A 27,502-nucleotide genomic window follows, 5' to 3' on the forward strand; every position below is an offset into this window, starting at 1 on the left:
GTATCACCCAGTGCACTTAAGCCTTGCAAATAGAAGTTGCTCCAAAAAATCTATTTATTTGTGCCTTTTCTCAAGTCTTCCAGTGGTGTGAATGTCATGTAAGTCTGTTTTCCAACCTCTAAAATGGACTAGAGGCAGAGAATGGAGTTATATGGACTTAAGGTAATATGCAGATCATAGCTTACATGTATAAAATCAAAAGATTCAACAAACACACTCTTCAATCTTCTCAAAACATCATTTTGCATCAGTAATCTGACTGGTTCAGATAAAAGTATTGTTGAGTAAGGAATTAACTAGATTATTGATTTAATTATATATATATATAACTGTATAGCTACCTTAAGTGAAACTGTATTTTCACTCATCCTTGAAGAAGACATGATAGGAATGTGTACAGGATGTGTATGTGAGGTGGTGAGAGGCGTGTAAAGACATGGAAATGATGTACTCAAAAGTTCCAGTTTTTCATCTATAATTTGAGGCTGGAATAATGGGAGGACTAATAAAGGGCTATTTCAGATAGGACATTTTCAGGCCTCATGACAGCCTGTGAAATGCTCACAGATAGCAGAAAAGAGAAGGTGTAGCTTTCCCACTTCCTCCAAATTGGTTTATCCCAGGTATAACTTAGGTTGAGGTAGGGTATTTTCGCCTGAGTATGGCCCTCTGTCTCTGGAAGGAGTTCAGAAGCAATATGAACTTTTTGTTGTTTGGCCGAGAACAGACTGAGTCTATCGTTAATCACACTCTGCATGACCAAATATTATGCCTTTTATTTAACTGGATTATATGTTCAAAGTCAGGAGGGACAAGTAGTCACTTTTCTTGGCTTGGCTATTACAGATCTTTATTTTCTTCCCTGAGGGACCATCCCCAGCAGTGATCCTGGGCATGCATTGCTTTATCAATATAAATGCTTTTTTCCCTTCTAAATTGGTTTGTGTGGAAGAAAGACAATCCAGGGCTCAAATTCAAGTTCTGCCATTCAATACTTGTGTGAGCTTTAATTTCTACATCCATAACAAGGATTAATAACACCTATCTTAGAGTGTTGTAAGAATTAATGAGATAATATGTGTAAAAATTTTGGTATCAAGTAGGTACTAATTATCATCATATATACGAATCCCTGAGAGCCATGAAAAGGACAAATGGTTACAGAGGCACTCACCACTGGATGGTACTCACCCAGGCAAGCAGGTGCCTGCCATTTGGCATCACAAGCAAAGGGGCTTTGACCAGTAAAGCATTAGAGTAGCAAATGCCATGGAAATAATTGCATAGTTATGTAGAGAATTACCTCCGGCCAAGAGCACCTGTGTACAACATCCAGGGGCACAAGTAAAGTTTAGAACAAAACAGCAACACCAGAGGTTCACATTGTTTTTTCCCCTTGCAAAATAAGACTCCAGGAAGAACAAAAGAGAGTTCTAGTTTAAACTGCCAACTTCTCAGAAGAAAGGCCACATGCCAATCCATTACATATTAGATGCATGCCTATATTTCTGTGCCTGTGATCTCAAATCAAATGGTTAGCACCTAACTCGAACTAGGCATCTCTCAACAGAGTTCTCTGATTGTCACACATCGAGGTGGAAAAGCTCAATATAATGACTCTCTGTTTGTAACTGTCCTATTTAATTTTCACCTGCAAAAGCTCCTTGGCGGATCCTCGCCTATCCACATCCATCTCAAGACAGCGATTTAAAAAGTCACGGAATACAGCAGACAGTCTCTCAGGATTCTGCAGCTCTGGGGTTCCATTAGTGGCTATCAGATATAATGCCTGCAGAAAAATATCAGAAAAATCTATTCAGCACATACATATTAGGATCGTGAGTTGACACAGAAGACACATATCCAGTTTCTGATTTTTACCTTGGGTCTTAAAATCTCCATTTTAGAGAATGACATTGGCATACACTGCAAAGTTTCTGTAACATTGAGAAATGATTACTCTTGGCAGTAACTGAGGGACAGTGAGGTGCCCCACCCTCAAAAGTTTAGAAATAAGGTTATAAGGCTGTCCTCTGAGAGCTAAACCAGTAAAGTGAAAGTGTTAGTCTCTCAGTCGTGTCTGACTCTTTTGCCACCCCATGGACTGTAGCCCATCAGGCTCTTCTGTCCATGGGATTCTCCAGGCAAGAATACTGGAGTGGATTGCCATTTCCTTCTCCAGGGGATCATCCTGACCCAGGGATCAAACCTGGGTCTCCTGCATTGCAGGCAGATTCTTTACCATCTGAGCGACCAGGGAAGCCAGTAAAAATCCATATAAAATGAATGTGTCATTAACCACCTAGGAAATGAAACCAAGGAACTGCCTGGGAATCTGTGACCACAGAGTTAGGGAAACACACACACATCTGAACACACTGATATAAGTATAACCTCTGGAAGGCACAGTTGCAAAGGTGATTGTAATTTACTAACTGTTTATCTTGATTGGAGAATATGTGTGAGTAGACCAGGGATGAACAGGGGCTTCCCAGATGGCTTGGTGGGTAAAGAATCTGCTTGGAATGCAGGAGACACAGGAGACTCGAGTTCTATCTCTGGATCAGGAAGATCCCCTGGAGGCAGAAATGGCAACCCACTCCAGTATTCTTGCCTGGGAAATCCCATGGACAGAGGAGCCTGGTGGGCTACTGTCCATGAGGTTACAAACAGTCGGACATGATTGAAGCGACTAGTACAGCACAGGTATGAACAGGCTACATTATGGAATCAGAGAAGTAAAAGCAATAAGAAGATGGCAGTGCCTGGATGAGATGAGAAGTAACCCATGGGTCCCAAAGATGGAAGTATTGTGTTGGCCAAAAAGCTTGTTTGGATTTTTTCCATAACATCTTAACAAACTTTTTGACCAATCCAATACTTTGGTCCTGTGGCAGATGTACCCCTATAGATTTTAATTAGGTTTCCCATGAAAGTCTAGCTATAATAGAAAATATAAGAAAAGCTGACATTAGTAATCCTGTATCCTACTGTAAGTTGTATGTGTGTGTGTGTTGGAGAGAGTCATTCAGTCATGTCTGACTCTTTGCGACACCATGGACTGTAGCCAGCCATTCTCCTCTGTCCATGTTGCCATTTCCTTCTCCAGGGGAATCTTTCTGACCTAGGGATCCAACCCACATCTCCAGCATTGGAGGCAGATTCTTTACTGCCTGAGCTACTAGGGAAGCCTACTGTAACATATTAAGTTGCTAATATATCTCTGAGATCTTAGTTGAGGTCACTGAGAGAGATCAACTTATGGTGTGCTGACAGAATCAAGGGCCCTAACTTTCAAGGCACAGAGCTGGATTCAAGACCATGGTTAATTCACAAAAGTAAACTCATCTTTCAAAGGCTTCTGAGCTCCTGACAGCCATAAAAAGCTGGCCATTCCTCATGCCTCCTCTAAGCAAATTATTCTAGAGTATTAAGTATGTATCAAGAATCATATTAGACACTGGAGATTCAAAGATGAATAATGTCCTACTTTCAAAGGTCATACAGTTTAGTGAAGAAGAGAGACTTATGTATACCCACCATACAGTGAGATAAGAGCCAATCAGAGGAACGTTGCATGTGCCAAGTCAATACAAGGATGAAGCCATTGACACCATAGCTCAGAGAACACTTCACAGAGGAGCTTGACTTTTGATCAGGGTCTTGAAGGATGCATAGGAGTTTTCCTGCAGGTATTACCACCAAGGTTATGCCTGCCTATGCAACCAGACTCCTAACTATTATGAAGACACGCTCCCTCTTGAACTGGCTTGGACTTCGTAGCAAATTATCATCCCCTTTTCCCACCATGGCTCTGAATATTATTGTCAAAAACATTTCTATTAAATTCTTTTCCCAGTCCTGTTTTCATCAGCTGGTGAGAACATCTCTCCTCCATTGCAGAAACCTCTACAGATGTACTTTAGAAAGGGTTAGGAAGGACCATTTCATCCAGTGGCTATCAACCTATAGCATGTATTGGAATCACCTAGAGGGGCTTGTTAAAAACAGATCAATCTGGAGAGGGGTCTGAGAATTAGCATTCTAACAAGTATCCTGTTGATGCTGAAACTGCTGGTTTTAGGACCACACTTTGAGAACTGGTTTATTCCACCCCATTAAGCAATGGGTTTAATGATTAATGCTCGGAGCACCTGTCCTCACAAGCCATCTTTGTTCTGTTACTAAAAGAAAATTGTTACTGCAAATGACATTTGCTGCCTCCTCCCAAAACTCTCTTATTTCAGCTGGTCACAATTTCTGCCAACCTCTGCATCCTTCACTTGCTTTTTTTCTGTTCTGTAGCCAAACCCAATACTAAACAAACACATCTCTTTTCTCCCTTTCCACTCTCCCTAAGTCTGTGTACATGCCATACTGTTTCATTTTCTCACTTTTCGTCTCACCTTTCTTAGCTCAATACATTCTACTCCAAATAAAACTGCTCTTCACAAGTATATATATACATCTCTACTAAAGTCTTTCTCACCTCTCTTCAATTCATGTATGAAGAAAAAGATCGATAGGAAACACTCCAACATGTGAACAATGGTTCCTCCTGGGTGGCAGGATTATTAATGATGTAATCTTTGAAAACATTTTTTCAATTTTCCAAATTTTCTACAATGAATATGACTGCTTTATTTTAAAAAATCCTCCAAAACATTGTTTAAAAAATAAAATCTAAAAAGCTGTGCCATCCAGTTTACACAAAAATCCTCAGCTATTTCTCTTTGTCCTCCTAGGATTAAACCTGCTTTTCATGCAGTACCACCCCTTGAGGGAAACAAAAACCCAGACAATTTCTTTTTCAGCTATTGTTTTCATTTTAATTGCAACAGTGCATATTTCCAACTAATTTCCATTGCAGAAATCCACACTTTCAGTTATATTACGGTGGAACTAGCCTTTGTGGACTGGCCTGAGAATTTACTCACTAGGCATAATGCCGCTTCTGTGGGAAAATGCACTCAGTTCCAAATAATTAACTTTAAAATGAACTTGCGTGTAAGCTGGGCCCTATCTTTGTAAAAAATAAAACTGCTACTCACTGCCCTGCTAATGAGAGACAAAACCAGTTGTGGGCAATACAACAATTACAGCAAAAAGCATTTTCCTAGCAAAGTCAAATCTTAGCTGAAGAAAGATTGAAGAAAATCAAACTAGGCACAAGTGACCACATTCTGGTTTTTATCTAAGTTAGTTGAAAGCTCAAAAGAAAATGGGCTGGCTCAGAAATTGCTGTTGTTTAGTCACTAAGTCCTGTCTGTCTCTTTGCAACCCCATGGACTGTAGCCCACCAGGCTCCTCTATCCATGGGATTTCCCAGGCAAGAGGCAAGAATACTGGAGTGGGTTGCCATTTCCTTCTCCAGAGGATCTTCCCGACTCAGGGATCGAACCCATGTCTCCTGATTGGCAGTGGATTCTTTACCCCTGAGCCACCTGGGAAGCCTGGCTCAATAATTAGACTAGACTTATTTCACTCACAAGGGCTTCCCTTGTGGCTCAGCTGGTAAAGAATCTGCCTGCAATGCAGGAGACCTGGGTTTGATCCCTGGGTTGGGAAGATCCCCTGGAGAAGGGAAAGGCTACCCACTCCAGTATTCTGGCCTGGAGAGTTCCATGGACTGTATAGTCATGGAGTTGCAAAGAGTCGGACGCGACTGAGCGACTTTCACTTTCACTATGCTTCCAAGCAAGGTTTAATTTGAACCAAGGGATCACTATAGCTGTTTGAAAACACTGGACATAATAAAGATTTCTTTGCATGGCATAGATGGTCCTCCATGATTTGGCCTCTGCCTCCCTTTCTAGTCCTCCTCTGTTCTCATCTGAGAGCCCTGCTTCCCCCACTTTCACATACATACACATATTAGCCAAAGCTCACATACTATTCATGCCAATTAGTTCTTCATTCCTATAATAAGAAATGCTCTTTCATATCTGCCTCAAATGCTATTCCCTTCAGTGCCTGGTGAACTTCTACTTGCCTTTTAATTTCTATGTCAAATGGCACTTCCTTTGTAAAGTCTTCTCAATCTCTCCCAGATGGATATGGTGAACAACCACCTCGGTTTTCCAGGGACTGTCCTGAGTTTTACTACTGAAGGTTCTATGTCTCTCAATGCCAAGCAAACTGGGGTGGCAGTCACCATGGAGACAGGGTTAGCCCTCCCCTCCTTTGAGCTACTATACCCCTTTGTTTATACATCTGTTTTCATGTTGTAGGGTGAATACCTGTTACTTGCTCACAGGTCTGTCTCCCTAGACTGTGAAGGTAGGAATTGTGTCACAAGCATCTCTGGATTTTGTGGATAGTGGCTCAAAACAGGTGAACAATAAATGTTTTTGTTGCTAAATGAAATGAAAGCCAAAAGGTGTAAATAAATCTCACTGAGATGGGAATATGACAGACTTTGCTATACGAAGTATTAAAGCTCAGAAGCTAAAGTGAATGAGTGAACATATAAGAAGATACATAGAGAATGACATCCTTTCTGAGTTGAATAGGCCTGAAATGCGGGAACTTCTGACTACCCAACTCTTCAGTGTGGGAGAAGGAAGAGAGTGCCATGAGCAATGTAGGTAAGGAGATGCCATGAAAGGGAGGGAAAACTGGAGATTACCACAATATGGTAATCTGTTGTGGGCAAACCCAGAGAGCAAGTGAAGACAATTAGTTCTCTCTGGAACTGGAAACAGAAACTTAGTCTTCTCTGACTGATCTTGAAGAGAGAAAGAGCTTTTAATTTTTCTTCTGCTACATTATTTAACAAGGTCTGTTTTATTTCTAAGGTGAGACAATATAGCCCCCATGACCTACTGACCTTATTTATAATATTAGACAGACAACCTTTGGCCAAAAAATATTGCCTTTCTTCATTGTGATATACATATTACCTAGAAGTTTCTGGTGTTCTGGAATTCTTAATAACTTTACATCTCTTGTCAATAACAAACAAATGTTGCAGTTTTCTATAGATCCTGATGTGCAACTAAATTTACCTAAGTACTTAGATAGCATGACTTTACCCAGTTGGAGGAATAATTCAATTTACCTTACTGGCAACTTCCTCAGTTAAAAAAAGATCAAAGCAGTCATCTTAGAAGTTACCACATCTCTCCAAAGAGGTCCCCAAACAATGCATAGGTACCCAATACATTTTCATTAAGGCAGTTTTGCAACTGGACTAACCATTTAATTAAAAGGCTTCAGTTTGTGACTTCAGTTCATTTTAACAGTTTGTAAAGTTTAGGTTAGAAACAAACCAGGAGACTCATATGGAAATGTGTTAGTAACCCTGAGAGGCCCCAGCACTGATATAAAGACTCACTTTACAAAGAGGAGAGTGGTGGAACATTTCTTTCTAAGTTGAATATTTGGAACTCAAAATACATTTTCCCATGGAAATGGTGTTATACATGGTGAACAGGCTCCCAGACTAGCCCATAAAAATCTATTTAACAAACAATGTAACAATAAGACCAAGAGGGCTATTCATCTATATCTTAATATCTGTATAAAGATTGTTTCATGGGAAATATTATTAGTTAGCATTTACTGAATGATTACTATTAGCTCACATGATTCATACAACAATCCCCTGAGTTATACTCAATTATGACCAATTGACAGATGAAGAAATTGAGGGCGGTAGGGTTAACATAATAACTTGCCCAACATTACACAATTAGCAATGAGGGTCAGTATCTGAATCCAGGAAGTGGGAGCCCAGAGTCCATACGCCTGACCACTTCACGGCACCACCTCACAGTATTCCCACCCTCTGTGATAGTGGTTTTCGTAAGCAGAGGCAGACGAGGACTCTTCAAGAGATGAGACACACTGATGTAAGACCAGGTACAGAAATTTCATGGTCTAAAGGCATTGAGAACATACAGAGTCTGTTCTCTTATTACTGTGGAATTATGTTAGCGACCAATATCAAAAGATTTGAAAATGACCCACATATTTTCAAATGCAGTGTGACATTTACCAAGAGAGCTCTGTGACTTAGCTATTGAAAACCTCAATAAAGTTAGAAGACTGAAAAATCATGGAGGGTGACTCCAGAGAAGAAAGCATTTAAATGAGAAAATAATGTCAAAATGAGAAATTAATACCAAAGATACTTTAAAAACTCCCATGTATTTGTAAATTAAATTTCCATTTTTAAATGAGGGCTATATCTAAGAAGCCATGGTCTTATGTCCCTGGATATGTTTCACAATCTCCTAGTTTATAGTCTATGGGAACTTGAATAGAATTTGTATCCTACTGTTGGGTGAAAATTGTATAAATCTTAATTATGTCAAATTGGTTCATAGTGCTTTTCAGGTCTACTATATTCTTCTACTTCTCTGTACATTCATTCTATTAATTTCTGAGAGTCTGATATTGAAACTTCAAAAAAAAAAAAGAGAGATGAGACACACTGAGCATGTGTAACTCCACCTCTACCTTTAACAAAGGAAATGGACCCTTTTGAGTTCAATCGTTTTACAATTGAACTTGGAAATGGGGAACAAAAGGCCCAGTTAGGTTTCCTATTTTATTCACCAGTATCTGTATATAATGTTGACTGTTTATAAGCAGTGTGTCTTCTGGTTGTTGCCTATAACCTACTTATGTCCCAATTCCTTTCAACTATCTTTGAGTGTTTTATGGGAGAGATTTGGCAACAAGTGACTTGACACCTTATGACTTAGGGGTTACTTTTGACCTGGGATTTCAGAAGTTAAAGGCCAGAGTGTATTACTGCCTCTGATGTGTATATGGATTTCATTAAAGGCTCTGACATTTCTAAGATGAGTGTAAATGGGGCCAAATCTACAAAAAAGTTGTTATATTATAACTAATGTTGTATTCCCTATTTTGACTTATTCAACCCAACAGTTCAGCGTGATAACTGAATAAGCACTGTGCTCTAATTTAGTTCCTGACTTGTCTTGTATAGTAGGTCTCATCTGTCACTAAATTATACATGGTGGGGGGCTCTGCTGTTATTGTTTAATCCTTAAAAAGTCATTAAAAATTGAGCTATTACAGATCTATTCCCTTATTGGTTAATGGTAAAAGGTAATTAGGTACCACTGACAGATTAAAAACTGGCCATTGCCATAAAATAAAGACCATGCTCATTTTAATCTCTCAGGATTAATAGTGTTCGTCAAGAAATGTGGAGCAGGCTATGTGTGCTCAAGGAGCCACCCTGGACAGCCCAGGAAGCACCCAAGCTTGAGAACTACAAGGGGTTTGGAAGTAGAGGAGGGATAGGCATAGAGATAGAAAAGCAGGAAAGCAAAATGGGGCAGGAGGTGGAGGAGAAAAGCTGTAAGAAGCAGAGGTAGCAGAACACAGGGCAGGGACTAGGGCCAAGGGACCTAGGGAAAGAAGGTGGCTGGTGGAGTGACGAGGAAGAGAGATGAAGATAAAGGCTCCACAACTCAGGGAGGTCAAGGGAACCTGATCCTAGGATCCATTTTGCTATCTCCCCATTTCTCTGGTCCTTCTCCCGTAAAACTCCTCAAAACATCATCTAACATATGGTCTGTTGACTTCCTCATCTCCCATTTTCTCTTCAACCCACACCTAGTTTCTAGTTTCAAAGTACTGTTTACCATTATATGTTTATTCCTGTCTCATTTCAGAACACTGGAGCAGGAAGGTACTAAGTCCCTGATTCTTTGCGGCTTTTCCAAATTACCATGTTAGGATCAAAAACCAGCTGGACTGTGATATGATCTGTGAAACATGCATTACTGCTTACGTAAACTGGCTTCAACTTCTGTTTTATATGCAGTTCATCAGGTGAATAGCTCTGTACACAATAACATGCACATTTTCTCAGTACAACCCAGGGTAGAAAATGGGTCCCTGAAACAGCTTTATCACTGTTGTGTTCTTCCCTGGCTTCTTACCCAGCCCCACATGCAGCATGTTTCATTTGCATCACGATCGAGTGTCTTTCTTGGTAGGGAAATGGGGTTCTTTTCACTCTATGGAATACAGACTTAGTCAGGAGATAATCAGAGAGATGCCTCCAAACAGCTTTCTTTGTTTTTTTCTTTCTTTTTTGGCTGTGCCACTCATCAAGTGGGATCTTAGTTCCCCAACCAAGGATCAAACCCACACTCGTTGCATTGGAAGCGTGAAGTCTTAAACACTGGACCACCAGGGAAGTCCCTCCACTCAAGCTGTCTGAAGATCATAACTCTGGAAGCCCTTCTACAGACAGTGCATACTCAAACCCAGGCCGTCCTGGCACTCATGGGAGGCTGTTGTATATATCTACAGCCTAGGAAAACAGAATCAGAGACAGAGACCCATGAGTTTCCCACTTTATTTAACTAAATCTCATGTGGAAGCCTGATATAGAAAACAAGTTAATGAGGGAACTATTTTGGTGGACTTGAGAACCACATGACCTCCCCATTGGGCCCCAAGGACCTCCATGGAATTCTAGGAGCCCATGGAATTCACAGAGTTCACGGGTAACCAATAATCTTGTGAAATTCCACTTGTTTGAAGCAAAACAAAATGAGGCCCAGCAAGAAGTAATCTATGCAAGATCATGGGGCTCCTGATGGGTAGACCTGGGAACAGAATTTACTCTTCAATTCACATGATAAAGGAATATCAGTCTTGGCCAACAGTAGGTCCCTGGTTACCACGTTTATAATCTCTCTTTGCCTCATCTTCACCTAGTCAGATTCTCAGACTTTTGTTTGCTGTGGAATCAGTTTCTCCTTTGGCTGTCTTCTGGATCATAAATCACTGGTTTGAACTGTCTGCTTCTGAATTACAATCTAAATGAGACTTGCAGCTTTCCTATGGCTAGGTCCCATTTTCCTATGCTAAATTCCTGACAACCAATGAGTCTTAAGAGCTATCTATCTTTTGACAGGTAATATTTTTCTGATTAAAAAGAGACTCTGTTACTTTTTCATAATAATTATTTTAGTTGCCGTTATCCCAACTCGCCCCTCCTTTTAGGCATAGGTTTGCCCTCAAAGTAGGCGGAGTGTCAACAAACCATCAATAAACCTTGCTGTTCCATAGAAGCTTATGGAAAAAGAAGGGAATGCTCCAGCTCTTCCTGAAATACATTCAAAACAATATTGACAGAGTGCTAGCAAAGTACGCTTGCTTCTCTGGCACTCAGAAAGTTTATATTTGACTTTAATTCCATCAAACCCAGACATTCCAGTCCACAACACAGGTTCCAGTGGTTGGAGGGAGCTCAAAGCACTTTGGCCCTAAGTTGCTGCTTTTTAGTGCTAGAGATTCTATTCTGCTTAATTCTCTTCTCTAGGCATACAAGCTAACCACAATTTCCCTAGTTCTACAGTAAAAAAGAAGAAACTAACACTTGTGCAGTGTTTCAAGTGTGGGGATGGGGGAGTAGGGAGCCTCTTCCTGTAGACAACAGGTCTCAATTGATACTTCTTCCCACCCTTCTCTCTGACCATACAGGTTATACACTCCTAATTATTAGCAGTCAGACTGACGGCTTTATTATCATCAATACATGTGATGTACACAACAGCTATCAGGTGGTAATGACAGACTCCATTTGCAGCAGAAGCAAAATTGAAAAAGAAAATGGCATAGCAAGGAGGTATGTGCTGAACTAATGTCATTTCTTTTTTGATAGCGTTGCTGGAAACAGTAAATCAAAGAATGCCAGAATGTGCCAGGATTTTGACAAAGTGATTCATGATGTCCTTTTTAGATGAAAAGGAGAAATGTGGCCAGAATGAGAGCATGCTCTTTTTTGGTTGAACAACCAGGCTCAAAGAGGGCTGATGAAGAATGTTTTTTTCAGTTTAGACAGGGTTCTACAAAGGGCTAGCCACAGAGCTTTGTATTGATATTTGTTCTAGTCCTTGGTGTAGAAACCTGACCTTATCAGTTCTTGAAGCTTCACAGGGATTCCAATGTACAACCAAGGAGGAGAACCACTGGTATAAGATAGGTGGGTCCCATACTCTCTTAAACACTGTTTTTAGCCTTCAGATATCTCTTCTTGATACTGATAATTGTCTTCCAAAGATCCAGTGTTTGATATGTTAAAGCAAGGGTAGAAAGAGAACACTTAAAGTTCATCTCAACTAGGATAAAGGTCTGGAAAGTTACACAGAAAAGGGGCTCCACCCACAGGGTCCAGTAGGATCCTCCACTGGATATCACTGAGACATTTCACAAACACCAAAATCCCTCAAAACCCATTGACAAGAACAGCCCCATTATGTGGAATGCCAAGTTAATAAAGAGGCACTCTCTTAGTGCTGAGGAAAACAACAACAACAACAACAAACCAAAGATTTGTTTTATGGAAATGATTGTGCCTCCTTATTTAGAATCAGGTCATTATAATCATAGGTTTATAAAAAGATATCTTCAACCGAACACACAAGTTGGGGAGAGGAGCAGTATACCAACGTTTGATTTGCATATCCACAGAGAAAGTTTGAATTTGACTTCAGTCACTTTGGTGGACAGAAAAAACAAGGCACTTTATTATTGGAGGCTGTACCAAAAATGGCTGTGGGTCACAGAACAACACATTCAAGGCCAATTACATTGAGTGCACAGACTTCAGGCAGTGAGGAACTTGTCTCCTCTCTGTCTCTGAAAGAGTACCAACCTTATAACATTGGCACAGTTAACAACTCTTTAACCTTTAAAAGGCATTTTATGAGCAAATTAGGTCAATTAGTACAGAGCAATTTACTTAAAAAAAAATCCCAACTACTTTAAAACTAGGGGGGGAACATAGCTAATTCCTTGCATCAGTGATATGTTAACAGGCAATATTCCAAGAAGGCTTGCTCAGTTCCACCTGACACAACAGACACACACACACACACACACACAAAAGCCACAGCAAAATGCCAACAGCCTTCGAATGTATAGTCCCAGATTCCAACTTTAACCTCTGCTGCTCAGTGTAACCTGTTCACGGTAATTTATACTGAACCATGTAGGACCTTCCACTCTTCAAGGGGATGCTACTGTGGAAGGGAAGTGCTTGGGGGGAGTGGGGAATCCAATCTCCCTTCATGAATGGGTAAAAAGTATTCTAGGCATCTGTTCTGTTTCCTTTCTCACTTTTCTATTGATATATAAATCTCTTTCTCCCTCTCCTTACAATGAGCTAGACACTGTGCTAGGTGTTTACATGCTTGATTTCATTTAGATTTCATACTAACTCTGCAAGAGAGATATTGTCCCCAATTACACACAGGAAACAGGGCTTATAGAGGTTCTGGGTCATCTGCTGAAGGTCACAGAGCTGGCAGGTTGTGGAACCAGGACTTATCCAAATCTGCCTGACTCCATAGGCCAAATGTTTTTCATATTAACATGTTAGACTTCACTCTACCACTCTGTCTCACTTCCACTTCCTTCCTTTTGTTCATCTTCAAAGCCTAAAGTGGTAGACGGGTGGTAGTCTCGGAAGGATGTTAAAGAAAGAAGGGCTAAGCCAGTTCTGCCATTTTCTATTTCTCCACACGCCCTGGTCACCAGAATTCAAGAAAACACAGGCTTCCAACAAGGTCATGGTATGTGTTTTTCTGTCCAACCTCTCCAGTGTTTCAGTGACTATATTTTTCAAATCCCAAATAAGGGCATATAGCCAGGGATACTGGATTTTATTTAAGAGAACAGGAGGACAACATATTCAAAATCAAAACTTAAAAAGTCCTTGTGGCGCCTGGCAAACAGATAGAGGGCTGCCTCCATACGGACTTGATTGAGTCACTGGAGGTTGATCACACACGGAGAATAATGAGCATAGTTACAGTAAATCCTTATCAGTGGAATTCAACAGGGTGGTCTTCCTGACGAATCTTTTTGTTATAGCCATAATGTAGGCTTCCTGAACCTGTGCTTGTTAATCTACAAGTACTTGTTTAGATACAAGGCTTCGGATCCTAAGAGACAAGCTGTTAATTATTAGCCCTAATCCCAGGCTAGAAGATGCCCATAAAGATTACAACTTGTTTCCTTTTTTCTAACAATTAACAGCCTTGCTGAAGAGTGATCAATTGTACTTGGGGAACTGAAGAAGGTAATAAATGCATTACTGAGGCCAACTGCTTTACAGAGCCATTTATTTAATCCTTAAATTTTGCAAGCTGTAAATTACTCATTAGAAGGCAGAAAGCAAAATAGCCATAATCTGTTTAGTGCCTCCAAACTCTGAAGATTTAGAGGAGGAAATCCATGGAAACAAGAGGCCTGGTGTGTTCTTTCACTGCTACTTCTTAAAGGGCAAAGGTGGTTAGACAATAAGGACAAGCCCATGTAATTATCCATAGGTCAGGGGTGGGTTTGATTAAGTTCATGGAGGACTGACCCACAAACAGTGGGAAAATGCCCCTCTTTTTCCACTCAGCCCTGCAGGCAGCTAATCACGGTGCACGTCTCACTTCCAGATTGTTTCATGAGCCCAGAGCAATAGCCCATAGCATTCATTAGGGCATTCACTCCTATCTGTTATTTTATAATCAGTGCTAGGTCTAAGACAAGAGGCCAACTAGCAGAGAAGAATTAGGAAGGGGCAAAGGGGAGGCTGTCCCCCTCTCCATTCACAGGGAATGCAGCTCCCAATTAGAAACTGCTCCATTTCAAAATAACTAGATAATTAGTCTGTAAGTTTCTTTACATGTACAGAAAGCCACATATATTTGGCTTTCATATGGATTTTATAAGCTGAACGTGTGACCACTTAACCATGTACAGGAAATGATTTTTATATACTAATGGTAAAATTCAATTTTAGACTCTTAGTGGTAAGGAAGCCAACAATATGCAAGATGCCTTTGGCACTGGCACTCTGCATAGAATTTGAGACTAGAATTCGAATTGGTACATGTTTCCTTTTCTTAATAGTGTGATGCCCTTTATATGTATAACACAGCTTCTGACTTACCTTTAGATTTTATTCAACAAAACAGCTCCTGGCTCACTTCTGCACTGAGCAACCATTTCTTTCATGTTCCTTTGCCTTTCTCTGAATGGGCGTTAGGCTCCAAAATGGAGCTTTTCTCCTCATAGAAGTAACCAGACCACATAAGGATCTAACCTCTGATTCTGCAGTAGCAAACTGAGTTACCCAACACAATTTCCATTCATTTTTAACTTGACAGTCTAATTAAGTTTGTGATTTTGCCAGGCTGGTACTGTGTCTATCTTGTGTTCCATTCAATACCCACCAAGCTGCTGTGGCTCAATAAATCATTACTGATAATGAAAATCTAATTTAAAAAATTTCAGCTGTTCTGGAAATGCATTTATTTACTTTGCTAAAAGTAAGTGGCATGTGATAAAAATACTGTTTTCTTCCCATATCTTGCTTTTAAAAAAGGCTATATATTTTTTGACAGCAGAAAATTATGCTACAGAATTTTAAAGACCCCTGACATTAGAAATAGCATTATCAAAGCATTTGAAAAAGCTGTTGAGACATCTTAAGAGAAACATAAAATAAATAACTCACAGTAATTTTGAAAATTACAATTTGGAGCTTCTATGTCACTTGTTCCATCAAAGAGCCCATTCTGGCCACTTTTAGTGGAGACAGAAATGACATTTGGCTTTTTTCCATTCCCTGGGGATAAAGGACTTGAGTTTTCTTTTTACTTACCCTGAGTGGATTTTCGTTAAGGTAAGGGGGTTCGCCTTCTACCATTTCAATCGCCATAATTCCCAGAGACCAGATATCAACTTTCGGACCATAAGCTTTTCGAGTCACTACCTCAGGTGCCATCCAATAGGGAGTTCCCACCATCGTGCTTCGTTTACTTTGCTCAGGGGTGATCTGGGCACAGAACCCAAAATCAGCTGCAGAGAACAAAAGTCAGTTAAAATCAGCTCAACTTATTTTTCTTTTATGAGAGGTCACTTTCCGATACGACCATACCTTCCTTTAGACACTGAGCTTCTGCAACTGCCTCACTCATATCCTTTTGTTATCCGATCTCTCAGCTGCTCCAGATTTTAAACTAGTCTGAAGTAACTGAGTGATATCATTTTTACTAGACCTCAATCCTGGTTCCCTCCTCATACTGTTCCCTCTAACTTATAGAATCTTTTTCTTTTCTTTCTTTTTCTTTTTTTTTTTTTTTTGATTTTTAATATTAAGATTTTATTATGTTTTAGTATTATTTTTGACTATTATAGTATAATTATGTATTACAGCTTAGGTATTTGTCATCCAGCAGATAGAAACTACTTAGATATTCTTAACTATTAACCCTCCCCAAATCTGGTCACAATCTACAGGAATACAATGTGAAAAAAATGCTTCACCTCAAACTGGCCTCTAAATGCCTTCAAACCCTCACTCTCAAGAGCCCTTTTCTTCTCAAGATAGTTGCTGCTGCTGCTGCTGCTGCTAAGTCGCTTCAGTCGTGTCCAACCCTGTGTGACCCCTGAGATGGCAGCCCACCAGGCTCCCCCATCCCTGGGATTCTCCAGGCAAGAACACTGGAGTGGGTTGCCATTTCCTTCTCCAATGCATGAAAGTGAAAAGTGAAAGTGAAGTTGCTCAGTCGTGTCGGACTCTGAGTGACCCCATAGACTGCAGCCTACCAGGCTCTTCCGTCCATGGGATTTTCCAGGCAAGAGTACTGGAGTGGGGTGCCATTGCTTTCTCCGAGATAGACAGTAAAAGAGCATAAATCCCCTGACACTCTCTCACATGCCATCTGAACCATAATACCTACTCAGTTTGACAGAGCCATCCATCCCAAGGAGAATATTGTCACTCTTTATGTCTCTGTGGATCACTTGGTTTGAGTGCAAGAAATCCAAAGCTTGGAGGCACTATTGTATCAGGAAGAAAAAAGTTCTAGTTATATCACAAATTTTTTTAAAATGTGTTTCATTTCTAGATAAATTTTGGGCAAAGGTACACGCTTAAGTTGTCAGGTGAAATAAATTAAATGTTTCAAAGCCATTTTGAAATCATGTTACCATTTACATCAGTGATGCAACTTAGCATTATACATATGAAAGCTCCTGAATCAGACTTGGCCACAAAGAGTGATGGTGTGGTAAGTAGCACTACATTGTTAATACAGTTGATTGAACCAATTACTATAATCATATTTGGATCTGCTTGTCTGGAGGATATGGATTCGGCTTGATCTGTTACAGATATAGTAAGCATCTGCATCTGGGATATGATTAGATTCAGAAGGTCTGGCGTGGGACCTAGAAATCTGCATTTAAAACAAGTGCCCCAGCTAGTTCTGATAAACAGATAGCTAGCTTCAGGAACCACTTCTAGGCTCTGAAGTAACTATAGGTACTAGTTTGGAGATGGCTTTGTGTTGTAATACTAAAAGATGGAACCACAGGCTAAAGGCTGAAGAATCCCCTGAATATTTTAAGTTTGATTTATTGTATGAATAGAAAATATATGAATTTGGTGGATATGTGTACATATTTGGGGAGGAAGAAATGGGAATGAGAGGACAGCAGAAGGAGGAAATTTAAGTGAATAATTTAAAATAAAAAACAATGAAAGGCTAGCTGACATTATTTGGCTTGGTTTTACTATCATTGATTTTCAAGTTTCAGTGGGTCAGAGTTCCTACTTGTGTCTATAGAAAACTTCAATGAATAGAGGGTAGAGGGTAATGCTCAAGATAAGACTCCAATGAGGAGTGGTTTTTTTTAAATACTGAGAAAATTAATATAACAAAATATCCTTAGTTTAGTTTGAAACTGGGGATATGTCACTGTTATTAGAAAACAGGCAGACACTCAGACCCACTGGAGGGGTCTGAGAGAGTTTCAAGATTGTACTGTGAAAGCAACTAGTTTCTGGACTGAGGGAGGACCTCGTATAAACTGCCTTCCAGAAAATGATGGGGTTATAATGTGATCTGTATATGTACACGGCTTATATTGCATAGACAAAGCAAAATAACTATCATATAAAAATTCCCCCCAACCAGGAAGAAGTTCCATGTCAACATTACTGCCTTCCATATTCACCAAGACTCCACTAGGCAGGCTTAGATATTGTACCCTGTGAATGGTATAATAGAATTCAGAAAGATTCATCACAAAGCAACTAAAATAAACAAGGAGCTGGGGAGAGAGGGTTAGGATTTAAATTGTTAGGATCTTCAATTGTTTTTTTAGTATAAAAGATGTGCTATTGATATTCTGATGTTATAAACATTCTAAATAATCAAAGATAAAAAAAAAAAACCTGCCAATGTGGGTGTTCTCATCAGCCAAAAATGTTCTATTTTCTTACCTCTCTGCAGACAGCTGCTATCTGTCCTTCATCCATACAGGTCTCTGTGACCACATCAGTCAAAGAGCCACCAGCCAAGTATTCCATGACTACCCACAGTTCATCACCCACTAAGTAGCTACAACAAGAGAGGAAAAAGACATTGACTCAGGCCTAAGGAAGTGGAGACCCTTCTATATTTCCATTAAGAAGGCAATGTGCAATCAGTCTCTGTCTGCATTTGGTCATGTTATCTAACAAGAGGAAAATATCAGTTATGCTTATGAGACACTTCCTTTATCTTAGAAGAGAATATGCATGGAAATTAAAGGATCATGAGATGAAAGTGCACCATGGAAGGAAGGAAAAGAGCAAGGAAGCCTTTGGTGACTGACTACTGTCAGTCATTCCACTGTAAAAAGCTAATTTTAATTAACAGGATTGGTGAATAGCCCTTTTGGATCATTCAAGCCATAGTGTTGACATCTTGGACTGAACTGCCCATGACACAATTTTATAGGATAATGTAAAAAGATTCAAATTGGCAATGGATTTACTGCACTGAAGTCTCAGTTCTGATAGAAGTCGGTTATCACATGCCCATTATCTTTAAGTAGGTATTGAGGAGCACAGCCTACATGATCAAATACAGGAAGGCAGGTCACAAGAGCAAATTCAAACCCCTGGGATCATCTGAAGGCATTTTAACAGAATGATCAGGTCTGTCTTTCCCCCTTGTAGCAAGAGAGAGGCATTACAATGAATGGAATAATCCCAACAATCCTATCCTGCTCCCAGCTTGACATCAGTATGAAGCAAGACTTTCTATCCAGTGGTGTTCAAACTGCAGTGCCCATAAGATACACTCAGAAAGTTTGTTCAAAAGGAAAATTCTCATTAAAACTCTCATTTCAGAAAAATGAAATACCTCATTAGTTACAGAGAACCACCAAGAAATCTGCATTTTTTTACAAATGCAGTTTTTACAAAATTACAAAAGCAGAATAAAGTCACTCTGCCGCAGTTGCCTCCTAAATGACACTTTTTTTTGGCCCCTCTTTTGCCTCTTTTCTGTACCACTGGTCTACCTGGTACAAAACACAGAAAGTGAGATCTTAAGCTCGTTGAGGTCGTGGACTTGGTCTTATTTCCTTTGTATCAACCCAGAGTACACAGCACAGTGGTGCCAAACAAAAACATCAAAATTGAATGAGACAGATGTTAAATCACAAGTAAAGAGTTAGTGCTGTTTTTAAACACCTATTAATAACCCACTGCTACCACGACTGACGAAAGAGACATTAATTATCTAGTCTAGGAAAAAGGTTTGAGATTAAAGTCTCAATTCCCTAGACCTCACTGTCAGTTCATCACAAAGCACCCATTAAAGCAGGGCCATTGTAGTCTGTCTTCTTTACTTAGATAGCCAGACACTGCACGGGCTCCAAACAAACACTTGATTAAATGTTTAAAACACCACAGCTCTCTACTATATGGGATAGTCTGTTTCGTGGCAATACAGAACCACAGTCTTCAAAATAAAATTACACAAACTGCTCGTGTTTAGAAGCAACACCATAAAATGTGTCTTCAAATGTTTAATGGGTGGACAAAGATAAGTGGGTACAAGTTTAGCAATATATTTGATACTGTTTTGTAGCATTTGAAAGATATTTGCAGAACGGATGCTAAATGAATAGATCCTAAATAATTGGCCATGAAAATTATATCCCATAAAGAAAACAAGTATATGATGAAACAAAACTTACCTATCTAAATAATTAACAATATTGGGGTTCTTATTTTCCCTCATGACCAGAATTTCATTAATAATTAATTCCTTTTTGGGCTGCTGTTGGAGGTTCATCTGCTTTATGGCCACCTGAATCATGATTAAAAGATAAGAATGAATTACCATCATTAGACTAAACACAAGCATCCATATTTTTCAGCAACAGAGTCAGACATACAAATTCTTTACCTTACTAGGATTTTTCTTAATGCCACAAACCCATGCTCCTTTTCTTTTGCCAATCATGAATTCATCATTCATAGCAGATATTTTGGACATCAATGAAGGAAACTTGTTTCAACCCAGTGGTACCCATTTTGTCAGGCACAAATGCCATCAAAGAAGAATTCTGATCAATACGAATAAAGGAAAGTAAAAGCTAGAAATGAATGTTAATGCTTACCTCTTGTCCTGTGGCAATGTCCAGCGCTGTATAAACAGTACCTGAGGCCCTGTGAAGGCAAAAATCATCAAATGAACAAGCAATCGAAGTGTTATCAGTATATTTTATTTGGAATAATATGTAACTATTTTCAGGAGAGGGAAATCAGAAAACTCAAGATTAAAGGATGAAGTACAAAAGGAACAATCATTTTGTATAGTAACTGCTTCCCAAACTATCATCAAGTATCTCTATTGGTGGGTCAGAAACTCTAATCAGATGTTATGTGTGCCATGGAACTAGGCAGTCATGAACTGAGCAAAATGGCCTTGTTCCTTCTAGGAAACTCCTGGAATATTTTGAATACTCCTTGGACGCTGCAAGGAGATCCAACCAGTCCATTCTGAAGGAGATCAGCCCTGGGATTTCTTTGGAAGGAATGATGCTAAAGCTGAAACTCCAGTACTTTGGCTACCTCATGCGAAGAGTTGACTCATTGGAAAAGACTCTGATGCTGGGAGGGATTGGGGGCAGGAGGAGAAGGGGATGACAGAGGATGAGATGGCTGGATGGCATCACTGACTCAATGGACGTGAGTCTGAGTGAACTCTGGGAGTTGGTGATGGACAGGGAGGCCTGGCGTGCTGCAATTCATGGGGTCACAAAGAGTCGGACATGACTGAGCGACTGAACTGAACTGAACGGAACTGGACGTTGCATAACCAATACTGCAGTCTTCGATTGAATACTTTAGGAAAGATTATATCATCTTTTGCTTCAGTTCAGTTTAGTCACTCAGTCGTGTCTGGCTCTTTGTGACCCCATGAATTGCAGCACGCCAGGCCTCCCTGTCCATCACCAACTCCCGGAGTTCACCCAAACTCATCTACATGGAGTTGGTGATGCCATCCAGCCATCTCATCCTCTGTCGTCCCCTTCTCCTCCTGCCCCCAATCCCTCCCAGCATCAGGGTTTTGTCTTTTGCTTAGACAACTGTAAATTAATCTTGGCTTTTAACAAATGGACAGACTGGCTTTTTCATATATTTCTAATTCTTAAGAATATCTTCATCTAACAAATCAATCATTCCCAGCACTGTAATTACCTATATTGTCAATATACAGAGGAATAACAATGTGGCTTTACTCTTAAGCCTTTTTTTCTTTTTGTTAAACTTCTCAATAGCTTCTACTCTTAGGTTTCACTCCAGCCCACTATCTTTTAAAGTCTATCATTCCTTAAGTCTTGGTAGTACTTATGCTTCTATTCTAACTTCTGTTATAGGGTGACCTTGCTTTGAAAATAGAAATTGTCTAGTAAAGCTGTATGCAAGGGAACTTTCTGTGAAACACACATGCATTCTGAACCACCTCCCTACTGCCATCCCCAGGAAAAAAGAAAAGCTTAGTTAATTTCATTGACATGTCTGTGGTGAATAAAGGAATGAGGATAGAGGTCCGTTTCTGTGATTCAGCAGGCACTATAATGCTGCAATTTTATGCATTAAACTCTCTGGTAACTGCTGTTTCTCCTCTGCTTTCTGGTTATCTCCCTGGCTGTTTTGGTTTCTGACTCTAGGAGTTCTTTCCTTATGTTATCTATTTCCTTGTTTTCCTCTCCCTTCTTCTCCCTGGATCAGCCAAATTACTTCTAACAGGCATAGGAAGTTTACATTACCTATTCCTAGGGAATAAAATACGTAGTGTAGTAGAAGGAATATTTGCTAACAGAGATCTGAGTTTTACTATCTGCCCTAACAACAAACTATACGATCTTAGGCTAGTCATTTCCCCTTTCTGAATTTGTCTCCTTACTCAGCAAATGGTGATCACAATAACAGTAGATGTATAATATATTGAGCATGTCTACACTAAGAATTTGATATAAATTATCTTGTGCAATCCTTATCATGTTTCTGTAAGGCAAGTGCTTTTACCCCCATGTTACAGATGAAAAGCCTGAGGCTGGGAGAGGTTAAGTAACCTGCCCAAGGTTATACAGTTTACACTCCAAGGCCATCTGACTCCCTGACCTATAAAATGCAGGAAAGGGGCTATCTCATTAAAGGTTCTTTTATTCCATGATCTGCAGCAGCAGCAGAATCCAAAGACTCTACTGCCCTCCTCACTCAGTGAGGGTATTTAAATAGCCATTGGAATGAGACTGAAAAAGCACACTTGACTAATAGATTCTACCTAAATTTGGTTATTTCAGACATTCCTTAGGATCAAGGGTTTTATTAAATCTGTCTCAATTTCATGTTTGAGTCACTGGGTGCAGAGCAGATAGTTGGTGCTCAAGAAGTATTTGTTCAATGAACAAATTAATAAGTCTTTTCAAGCAAACATGTAATTGCAATAAAACCGTTCCTTTCTGTGAAGGAAACATTTCTTCTATTTAAATCTTTGGAAAACACTTCTTTGTTGGAATCAGCTATCAGACATTCCCAATTTCAGGGGCCAGTTTGTGATTTGTCCTTCTGAACTCAGAATTTTCTGGGTTCAAAGGAATAGATCATCTCAACCTGGTGTGTATTTCAGCTGCATAAGGCCCGAGCAATTACTTAAATCTATTTGCAGACTGATTCAAACATTCCTTTACTTGGTTTATTCCTATATCCTTAGGCAACTTGCACAGCTCCTTTAGAGGCAAAAAAAAGTGATGACGTCTGCAAAATGAGCATCTATCTCATAGAGCTACAGAGAATAGAATGGCACAATCTATAAAAGCATTTAGCTCTGTGCCCAGATCAGAGGTGACACTGAATTGGTAACTGCTATGCTTTTATTTCTACTTTATATTGGAGTATAGTTGATTTACAATGTTGTGTTAGTTTCAGGTGTGCAGCAAAGTGAATCAGTTATACATACACAAATATCTACTCTTTTTCAGATTCTTTCCCCATATAGGTTATTACAGAATACTGAGTAGAGTTCCCTGAGTTGGGTCCTTGTTGATTATCTCTTTTTATATACAGTACTGTGTATATGTTAATTCCAAACTCCAAAAGGTGGGGGATGGTAGCTGTTATTATTATCATTTATTGCTGCTATTGCTGTTATTGGTTTTATTCACTGAGTCATTACTTAGACCTTCCCGATCTCCCAGCCAAAGCATCCTTGCTAGTGTCTGCCCCTAAATTCAGAAAGGACAAAGGTGACCTATTTGAACACTTTTTAGAGCTTTCTCATCTGTGTTTTTCTCCCTTAGGAAAGTGGTTTTGCCTTTTTCCTTAAGTTTGGAACGTCTGTAAAACGAAGCCTCATGGATAAGCCCTCAATATAAAATGGGAAGGTTAAACTATAAATGGGAGGGTTAAACTGCTCATGTTAAACTAAGGGAGGCTATGTGACACAGGGGCCTGAACCCAGTGCTCTGTGACAACCTAGAGGGGTGGGATCGGGAGGGGGGTGGGAGGGGGGCTCAGGAGGGAAGGGCCGTATGTATGGCTGATTCATGTTGATGTATGGCAGGAACCAACACAATATTGTAAAGCAATTATCCTCCAATAAAAAGCTATGGAGAGAGGCCACAAATTCTTGTCCAAGTAGCCTTCCCCTATTCACCGCTCTGCCCTCACCCCCAAGTCCATTTCCACTATCCTAGGAGCTAAAATTGCGATTGATTTAGAATACAAGGGAGATTAGTCATTAGCATCTCCCAGAGCTTTATCATTCAAATCCTTGACCTTTGTATTCCCTACCTCCCTCAGCATTTCACTGTCTTAAAATTGTTAAGACCTACAAGACTTTTTAGAACTAACACCCAAAGAAGATGTCCTTTTCATTATAGGGGACTGGAGTGCAAAAGTAGGAAGTCAAGAAACACCTGGAGTAACAGGCAAATTTGGCCTTGGAATATGGAATGAAGCAGGGCAAAGACTAATAGGGTTTTGCCTAGAAAATGCACTGGTCATAGCAAACACCCCCTTCCAACAACACAAGAGAAGACTCTACACATGGACATCACAAGATGGTCAACACCGAAATCAGATTGATTATATTCTTTGCAGCCAAAGATGGAGAAACTCTATACAGTCAACAAAAACAAGACCAGGAGCTGACTGTGGCTCAGATCATGAACTCCTTATTACCAAATTCAGACTGAAATTGAAGAAAGTAGGGAAAACCACTAGACCATTCAGGTATGACCTAAATCAAATCCCTTATGATTATACAGTGGAAGTGAGAAATAGATTTAAGGGCCTAGATCTGATAGATAGAGTGCCTGACGAACTATGGAATGAGGTTCATGACACTGTACAGGAGACAGGGATCAAGACCATCCGCATGGAAAAGAAATGCAAAAAAGCAAAATGGCTGTCTGGGGAGGCCTTACAAATAGCTGTGAAAAGAAGAGAAGTGACAAGAAAAGGAGAAAAGGAAAGATATAAGCATCTGAATGCAGAGTTCCAAAGAATAGCAAGAAGAGATGAGAAAGCCTTCTTCAGCAATCAATGCAAAGAAATAGAGGAAAACAACAGAATGGGAAAGACTAGAGATCTCTTCAAGAAAATTAGAGATACCAAGAGAACATTTCATGCAAAGATGGGCTCCTTAAAGGACAGAAATGGTATGGACCTAACAGAAGCAGAAGATATTAAGAAGAGATGGCAAGAATACACAGAAGAACTGTGCAAAAACGATCTTCACGACCAAGATAATCACGATGGTGTGATCACTCATCTAGAGCCAGACATCCTGGAATGTGAAGTCAAGTGGGCCTTAGAAAGCATCACTATGAACAAAGCTAGTAGAGGTGATGGAATTCCAGTTGAGCTATTTCAAATCCTGAAAGATTATGCTGTGAAAGTGCTGCACTCAATATGCCAGCAAATTTGGAAAACTCAGCAGTGGCCACAGGACTGGAAAAGGTCAGTTTTCCTTCCAATCCCAAAGAAAGGCAATGCTAAAGAATGCTCAAACTACAGCACAATTGCACTCATCTCACATGCTAGTAAAGTAATGCTCAAAATTCTCCAAGCCAGGCTTCAGCAATACATGAACCGTGAACTTCCTGATGTTCAAGCTGGTTTTAGAAAAGGCAGAGGAACCAGAGATCAAATTGCCAACATCCGCTGGATCATGGAAAAAGCAAGAGAGTTCCAGAAAAACATTTATTTCTGCTTTATTGACTATGCCAAAGCCTTTGACTGTGTGGATCACAATAAAATGTGGACAATTCTGAAAGAGATGGGAATACCAGACCACCTGACCTGCCTCTTGAGAAATTTGTATGCAGGTCAGGAAGCAACAGTTAGAACTGGACATGGCACAACAGACTGGTTCCAAATAGGAAAAGGAGTACGTCAAGGCTGTATATTATCACCCTGCTTATTTAACTTATATGCAGAGTACATCATGAGAAATGCTGGACTGGAAGAAACACAAGCTGGAATCAAGATTGCCAGGAGAAATATCAATAACCTCAGATATGCAGATAACACCACCCTTATGGCAGAAAGTGAAGAGGAACTAAAAAGCCTCTTGATGAAAGTGAAAGTGGAGAGTGAAAAAGCGGACTTAAAGCTCAACATTCAGAAAACGAAGATCATGGCATCCAGTCCCACCACTTCATGGGAAATAGATGGGGAAACAGTGTCAGACTTTATTTTTTTGGGCTCCAAAATCACTGCAGATGATGACTGCAGCCATGAAATTAAAAGACGCTTACTCCTTGGAAGGAAAGTTATGACCAACCTAGATAGCATATTCAAAAGCAGAGACATTACTTTGCCAACAAAGGTCCATCTGGTCAAGGCTATGGTTTTTCCTGTGGTCATGTATGGATGTGAGAGTTGGACTGTGAAGAAGGCTGAGCGCTGAAGAATTGATGCTTTTGAACTGTGGTGTTGGAGAAGACTCTTGAGAGTCCCTTGGACTGCAAGGAGATCCAACCAGTCCATTCTGAAGGAGATCAGCCCTGGGATTTCTTTGGAGGGAATGATGCTGAAGCTGAAACTCCAGTACTTTGGCCACCTCATGCGAAGAGTTGACTCATTGGAAAAGACTCTGATGCTGGGAGGGATTGGGGGCAGGAGGAGAAGGGGACGACAGAGGATGAGATGGCTGGATGGCATCACTGACTCGATGGATGTGAGTCTGAGCGAACTCCGGGAGTTGGTGATGGACAGGGAGGCCTGGCGTGCTGTGAATCATGGGGTCACAAAGAGTCGGACACGACTGAGCGACTGAACTGAACTGAAGTGAACTGAAAATTGTTAAGAGTACTAACCCTGCAAGCCCAATAGCCAGGGTTTTATGGTATTCTGTGATATAGCATTGCCACAAATCCCTACTGCACAGAAGTTTAAAGACCCTGAAACTCTAGAACATAATTTATTAACTCAAAGATGAGCTTTTCCCTCTTTTCCCCTCCTCCCACCTTATTGCATATATGCCACTCTCTGGGGGCAGCCATTTTTTCCTTCCCTCCAACTCTGTTCCCAGTCTTAAAATGGGGTTAGCCTCCTCTACCCAACTTCTCACCTCTCTAGGCCCACACCAAACATGTTGTTAGGCATTCAGAATTCATTGCTCTCACCAATAAGTTATTGATTGGCCCAACATTCAACCTTTGTAGAATTCTCAACACAAATGCACAAACTCAGGTAATAATCTAAAGATAAAGATTGGTGCCCTGTCTCCAGCTACATTTCAGCACTCCTAGTACTTCTCCACCCTTCAGTTCTGATGCCTTTCCATATTTCGGCAACTTAAGATTCAACTGTTAAATGTGAATCTCTCTTTTTCTCTTATTCACCTACTAGAGCACTGTCTCTGTTCACTGATGGGTTAAGGACAGTAGGCCTCATCTCCATCAATTCAAACCTTCTGGGGTTCAAATCCTCCACACAATTCCTAGTTGTGTGATACTGGGTAAATCATGTAATCAGTCTTTGTGGCTCAGGATTAAAGGAAGATTAAATGTGCACAGTGTTTAAAACCAGTTCTGGCATATAGTATTAATAATTGCCCAATAAATAACAACATCAGTAATAATGATAATCATTATTTGGTTGATTGCTGTGTTGGAGAAGACTCTTGAGAGTCCCTTGGACTGC

At 40.1% G+C, this 27,502-nt stretch overlaps 1 protein-coding gene across 12 annotated transcripts in view; it reads right to left on the bottom strand.

Annotated features, from left to right (window-relative positions):
- Window positions 1-27,502, bottom strand: part of PAK3 (p21 (RAC1) activated kinase 3) — a 129,249-nt gene that overhangs the window by 8,917 nt on the left and 92,830 nt on the right. For 10 of the 12 annotated variants that reach the window (XM_044937502.1, XM_025277331.2, XM_025277330.2 and 7 more), the window contains 7 exons: window positions 20,461-20,509; window positions 20,035-20,147; window positions 18,287-18,404; window positions 16,740-16,839; window positions 15,659-15,855; window positions 1,652-1,789; window positions 1,192-1,319 (listed from right to left, as the gene is read on the bottom strand). In XM_044937502.1, coding sequence (XP_044793437.1) covers window positions 1,221-1,319; window positions 1,652-1,789; window positions 15,659-15,855; window positions 16,740-16,839; window positions 18,287-18,404; window positions 20,035-20,147; window positions 20,461-20,509 — 814 coding nt within the window. In that variant the 3' untranslated portion in view covers window positions 1,192-1,220. The remainder of the gene's footprint in view (window positions 1-1,191; window positions 1,320-1,651; window positions 1,790-15,658; window positions 15,856-16,739; window positions 16,840-18,286; window positions 18,405-20,034; window positions 20,148-20,460; window positions 20,510-27,502) is intronic. The other 2 variants (XM_025277334.2, XM_006062134.2) reach the window with 1 other exon arrangement.

The sequence above is a fragment of the Bubalus bubalis genome, chromosome X, assembly GCF_019923935.1.
Source record: "Bubalus bubalis isolate 160015118507 breed Murrah chromosome X, NDDB_SH_1, whole genome shotgun sequence".
Taxonomy (NCBI): domain Eukaryota; kingdom Metazoa; phylum Chordata; class Mammalia; order Artiodactyla; family Bovidae; genus Bubalus; species Bubalus bubalis.